Here is a 6,327-nt window from a genome sequence, read left to right on the forward strand (position 1 = left end):
TTCAAAATTAAATATAAAATATGTGACACTGAATTTATGACCAAAAATTAAATTAAATCTCTTTTGAGTATCAAACAACAAAAGGAATTCTAATGAAGTATTATGCTCGCATTCTAGGTAAGCAGAGCTACAGCAATCATGTTTTAATAGCCTTTAATGTCGTAGATTATTTATTATAATCTTTATATTATATGCTTTGCAGAATATTTAAAAATTGTAGATATTAGAATTTCTTATGTCAGACTTAATACAAATTTTATTAAATCAATAATTTTCATTCAGTTTCTTACAAAAAACTCTTATACATAACAAATTATGAATGTTGCAAAGCGATTTGAAATCACCTCGGCAAAATTTCGAAAATGTAAAAAAATTCATAGTAGACGAATAATATAAATTAAATAGCTTTGCTTTTCATGTTGTAAACGAGTATTATTAATTAACTTAGAATTGGTTACGCTAAACTTAATTATAATGAAAACTTTTATTGAGTATAGCCTAATATGTGTCTGCTGATCTGATACGTGTTAATCAGATTAGCGGACCCGCATGCTTCTTCTGCCCCTTGAGCACACGTCGATTGTGAGGCATGGCATAACGCAGTTTGCTCCAAAATAGTGGATCGCCCCATTTGAGATAAGTATTGAGCTTGAGATAGGCGCGCAGTTCGCTATCAATGCCTTCGAAGTGTTGGAGCTCCTTATATAGAATAATTATAATACGCTTACGCTTATCCTGCAGCGTCGCCTGATAAGCAATGCGAAACTCCATGCGCGCCCATACCGAGTTGATGAAATGCTGCGAGAGCACAATAATGACGCGCTTTGAGTCGTTGACAGTGCGCACGATCTGCTCGGGAATGCAATCGCCGACCAGCCAATCCCTGCCATGGAGGCAGACGCGAAAGGCATGCAGGCCAGTCTCAAGTTTCGGCAGCAGCTCGCCAATCAGCTCTTCGTCTTTGTGCGAATATGAAATAAAGGCGTCGTAGGTTTTGTCCTTATCCAGCTCCTCCTCGGACACAAACCATAGGCATAAATTGTGATTGTAGAGCCATATCTTGAGCTCCTGCTGGTATATGAGATACACCACGCTGAACAGGCAGATGATAATGACCAGGCCACCCAAGATGCAGCCAACCAGCAGAATATACGAGGGGCACAGCTCGCCAACATCGAGCTGCTGGAATGGCCTATCCGGCCATTCGCTGCAATATATGTCACCAATGTCCTGGATACGTTGTGGCTGCGCACGAACAAAGCCAAGCAACGGCAGGGCAGAGCAGTCACAGCTCAACGGATTGCCACCCAGGGCCAGGTTCACGGTATTATTGGTCATATAATTGATAAAGTCCTGATCAAAGACACTTATCTGGTTACCACGGACATCCAAGAAACTTAAGTTGTTCGGCAGCTGCTGGACGGCATCCAGGCTGCTGAGTAGGTTATTAGCCAGGCTTAGTTTGGTTACATTGGCATAGCCTACAATTCCATTGGCAACTGGAAGCTGGCTAATGCTGTTGTTCTTTAATTTAAGTGTTGTCTGCACCAGTGTTGTATGCGGCAGCAATGGTAGCTCCTTTAGCTGCGCGCCACGACAATCCACAGAGAGCTGCTGTGTGTGCCGTTGCACCCAGCAAATGCATTGTGGATCGCATTCCCAGTCCGCCGACTTGTACTGGCAGACGTCGTCATTGGTGCACACCAGCGCCTCGAAGGGCATAAACAATTTGACTCCATAGAATTGAGTGCCACGCATATCGACAAGATTGAGACTGCGCACATTTCCAAATGTTGTCGGATCCAACGAAGTCAGCGAGTTCTGATTGAGCATCAGCGTGGAGAGCGAAGTCAGCGATGTGAACAACTCACTGTGGAACAATTGGAGTTAGTAAGGTTAGCAAACCGAACCTTAATAAATATGTGCACTAAAATAAGAGTCCGCTAGTTACAATTTAATTGCTTAAGTTACATCGGAATTTTAAAAAATCGAAAATGTCTTTAATACACAATTAGCTAAAGAATTTAATATTTGCTATTAATTAATTATTATATATTATATTAATTAACTTGGATTGGGTAAAATAGCATTTTTAAAGTAAAATTAATATTTTTGTAATATTCTCTAATACATATAATTACTAGTCTTCAATTTTTTAAAAGCAATTAATTTAGCTTATATGCTTCTAAATATTTCTAAAGCCTTATTTAATCTAGGGAATTTGTAAAGGGGTTTTTATCCAGGGTATTTGAAAACAAACTCTTAACACTTTATCTATTGATGATGAGATTGCAAATACGAAAATAAAATTGTTAATTAATGTTTCCAGTTCCCTACATATGTTTGTGTGCATTTAAGCAAGTATGTGTATATATATATATATATATTTATGTATATGTGATATAAGAATTTTCTAATCGCTTTCGACAAGGCTTGAAATTTGTTTCACATAAAATTTCCTCACATTTTAATCGGTATTTCGGTCGAGCAGATCGATTATATTTATAATTGGTTGAAAAATTCTTGGATTCTTTCGTGATGGACACCCACCTTGATAAGTTTGCCAGCCTATTGTTTGACAAATCCAGCAGCTGCAGCTTGGTCAGCCCATTGAAGAGATCCATCGGCAGCTTGGCCAAGCCATTGCGGGATAGGTCGAGTTTGGTAAGATTGCCTTGATCGTGGAATAGTTCACTGGGCAGCTCGCTTAGATCCGGATTCTTATTAATGCCAATTAGATGCAAGTTGTAGCTGCCACGGAGCATTGTCGCATTCACATAGCTGGTGGCACGCGACAGATGTAGCTCCTCCAGTTGCGGCATGGAGATAAACAGTGGAGACAATCGCTGCTTGGATTGATCATCTGGGGAGCGGGCAAGCTGCAAAGTCAAATTACGTAGCTGTTGCAGCTCCTGCAGCAAGGCTGGTTGGAAGTGGAACTTGTAGGGATTCGAAATCGAGAGAGTATGCAGGCTATGCGCAATGCTGGAGAACAGACGCAATGGCAAATGGTGCACAGCTAGGCGCAGCTCCAAGGTGCTCAGATTGTGGAATGCATGAAATATGGATTCACTTAGCACACGCTGATGGCTCTCGTACTTGAAATACTCCAGCATGGGCACCTCACTAAACAGCCAGGTGCTCACATTTTTGGCACCAATATCTTCCGCTTTTATATCCAACTCGTACTCATCTTTATTGGGCTTCGATTGCTCATTTGTTTCGATGCTTCTATCGCGAAACTGTATGCTCAACACCTGCTCCACGCCCAAAGTATCCAAGAGCTCTGCGAAAAACGTCTCCGGCCAATAATTATAGGCATCGAACTCAAACTGTGCCACCTGGCTGATATTTAGACGCGGCAGCCAGTGTATATTCCCGCTGGCGTAATAACTCATCGCTATATTATTGCCAGTATCCGTGATCTGCAAGATCATGGCATACTCATCCAAGCAAGAGATACGAACGAGGTTTGCTTGCGGCTCGCATGTGCACCAATTGTGCACATGACGACAGTAATTCGATAGCGGTATGATCTGAGCATTGGTGCAGGCAATCGCACAAATTACGATAAGATATCGCCAGCTATGCATGGTCTACACGTTCCATGAACACAAACACAAACACAAACACAGACACAGACACACTTGCTCCGATGTTCATAAGCATTTATTACACGCCTCGACGCGACTATCAAAGGCAACGCCTCAACTCTGACTAAACAGTCGACAATTTTTAGCTCATTTCTATATCAATTTTTGTTTTATCAGTCGTGCGACTTTTGTCTTCATTTTTAAGCCCATATCTACGATATACCGCCGTGTGGCTAAAAAACTAAATGGACTTAAGGGTGATTTAAATGCGTCGTAGACGTGGATCTTATAATTAAAGTCTACAAATTTGATGTATCTATTTTTTTACAGTGCATTTTGACTCCGATACTGTGAGTTTTAATAGGGTAAGCTATCGTAAGAAGTAAATAATTGATAATTGATGATTAAAAAGTGTATATAACACCAAAGTTTTTGAACAATTTAAGTGGAAAGACCATAAGAGCAGCCCATGCTCAGCCGCTGTTAAGCTGCACAGTAGGCAACAGTAAGATATGGATATACATTGATATACATTTGAATTCAGTGAAGAATGGTTTTGTAAAAATGTATGTAACAGGTAAAAGGAGGAGTACTAGACCAGAAGCACGAACTAAGTCGTCCAAGAAATGACTGTCTATCCGTCTGAGTGTCTGTCCGTCCATATGAACGCAGCGATTTCTTAAATCACAAAATCTGGAGACTTGAAATTTTAAATTTGAAAAATCGCTTATATATATATATAGCAGTAGAAACTTATTGTTTTTTTACGATAACTTATCCCATTTACTTATCGATCAATTTCAAATACCAGAGCCTTGTGCTTTGGCAAATACAAGCATCTGCTTTAATTAAGTGCAGCATGATGTATCTATGTATCAAAGAATCGTGGAGTAAGTGGAATATCTCCACCATGCAGCGTTCAGGGTATATCCTAGTCGTGCCGTCTCGACTAGAGCACTCTCAGTTGTTTGATAACATTTTTGTTGATAACAAACTTCCTGAAATTTGAAAACATTTACTGAGTTCAAGTGGAACGCAGTCTTTATGTGTTGCGTTGATAACAATCCACTCTGATTGCTCATTTCAAATATTCAATTTAATATTCATAGAGAAAACTACTTATCAGTGAGGCTTTTTATTTTATCATTATACTTATGTTGTTGAGATACTATTTATGCAAAAAGGATTCAACATTTAAAAAGTAAAGCGGACGGCTCAACTAGTAGATACCCTGAACTCGCGAAGCATTGATATTCGAATCATTTCACGATTCTTTTATACATACATTGCAAACAGCCTCTTCACACATACACATACGTACAGACACGCATCCGCACGCTCTCTGCTTAATGCGCTTGAGCTGCAGTATGGGCTTACTAAAGGAACTTAATTGCTGAATAACTGTCGCTCTGATGGATTTTCTTAATGAAAGTTGCAGTGCATAATTATGGCAGATGCTTGTATTTAGCATAGCACAAGTCTCTAGTATTTGAAATCAGTTTTTTGCAAATTTGGCGGAATTATCGATTTTGATCAATAATAAGGAAATGAAGAAAATAAACATATGCATGATACATACATTTTATATTTATACCATATGCAGTACGAGCTATTAATTATTTCGATAGTTCATCGCTTTTCCCTATTATCGATAAAAGTCGATAATTTGATTTACTTTTTCAATCGTAACTTTAATGACCTAAAAGTTGGAGGTTTCAGAGTTACTGTAATGTCTACAGAGAGTTCAGAGTTACTGTACAATCATTACAAGAACCTGTAATACAGATATTTTTATATTTTGGATTTCCTATTCCATAATGAATTCATAAAAAACATATTTTCAATACTAGAAACTTGAGCTTTGGCAAATACACACATATAAATGTCGAAAGATTACATGTCCTAGACCTACCCCACAGAATTGGATAAATATGTAAAGTAGGTAAATAAATTGATCTCATTGGAGCCGAAGCCATTCGGTTACGTAATATTATTTTTAACAAATTTTTTTATTGTCTAGTATAAGACAGATTGCAAATAAAAACAGCAATTAAAAAAAATAAAAGTATAATACTTTGATTAATCTACTTAATTAATCTACAAGATTAATCTACTTTGATTGATCTACTTAGGAGAAAAGTTGTAGAGTTCAAATCTAATAGTCGGGAAGTTTCGACTGGAGCACTAATACTTGTTAAATTTCAGAATTTTACCCAGTCTAATCTAAAAATCTGCTTTAAATTTATATAGTGTGTATAAATAAATTTGAAATGCTAGTCGTACATGAAGTTAAAATGAATGAGGCGTCCATAATATTTAGCTTTAAGACACGCCCCCAAAAATACAACAAGACAGCTGCGCGAAGGCCCACGCCCAACGCCAACTATAATAGGCATGGGTATGACAAATTGTTAGACCTGGGGAGAGGCGAGCCGTTCGCCGTATGTAAGCACTCAAAAATTAAGCGCTTAAAGGCCAAGTCAATCACATAAATAGCTGGAGCAAAAAGTCTAGGCCCCATTAAAAACTTGTGTGTCAGCCACGTACTACTTTTTCATAATTCATTTTCGCGTTGACGGACTGCAATTCGTTAACACATTTAGACCGAACGAAAAGAAAGTTTTGAATTGGAATCATACTAAAAACCCCAGCAGAGTTCAGTACGCACCCACACACTGCCAAATACACACACTCGCACACGTAGTACCCACATAAAACAGAGCAATTAGACAGA

The 6,327-nt window shown here is 38.5% G+C and overlaps 1 protein-coding gene across 1 annotated transcript; it reads right to left on the reverse strand.

Annotated features, from left to right (window-relative positions):
• Positions 1-390: 390 nt before the first annotated feature.
• LOC111594784 (protein toll) lies at positions 391-3,728 on the reverse strand. Its single transcript, XM_023308237.2, has 2 exons — positions 2,551-3,728; positions 391-1,870 (listed from the first exon to the last, which is right to left on the reverse strand). The coding sequence occupies exons 1-2, from the start codon at positions 3,591-3,593 to the stop codon at positions 532-534; spliced, it is 2,382 nt and encodes a 793-aa protein (XP_023164005.2). The 5' UTR covers positions 3,594-3,728; the 3' UTR covers positions 391-531.
• Positions 3,729-6,327: the final 2,599 nt, after the last annotated feature.

This window comes from Drosophila hydei, unplaced genomic scaffold (assembly GCF_003285905.1).
Source record: "Drosophila hydei strain 15085-1641.00,03,60 unplaced genomic scaffold, DhydRS2 tig00000149-arrow-pilon, whole genome shotgun sequence".
NCBI classification, from domain to species: Eukaryota; Metazoa; Arthropoda; class Insecta; order Diptera; family Drosophilidae; genus Drosophila; species Drosophila hydei.

Excerpts from the sequence above, each read along its gene's own strand:
- LOC111594784 (XM_023308237.2), bottom strand. The coding sequence starts at position 3,593 with ATGCATAGCTGGCGATATCTTATCGTAATTTGTGCGATTGCCTGCACC. Across the intron at positions 1,871-2,550 it reads AGGCTGGCAAACTTATCAAG|TGAGTTGTTCACATCGCTGA; the intron begins GTGGGTGTCCAT and ends ATTGTTCCACAG.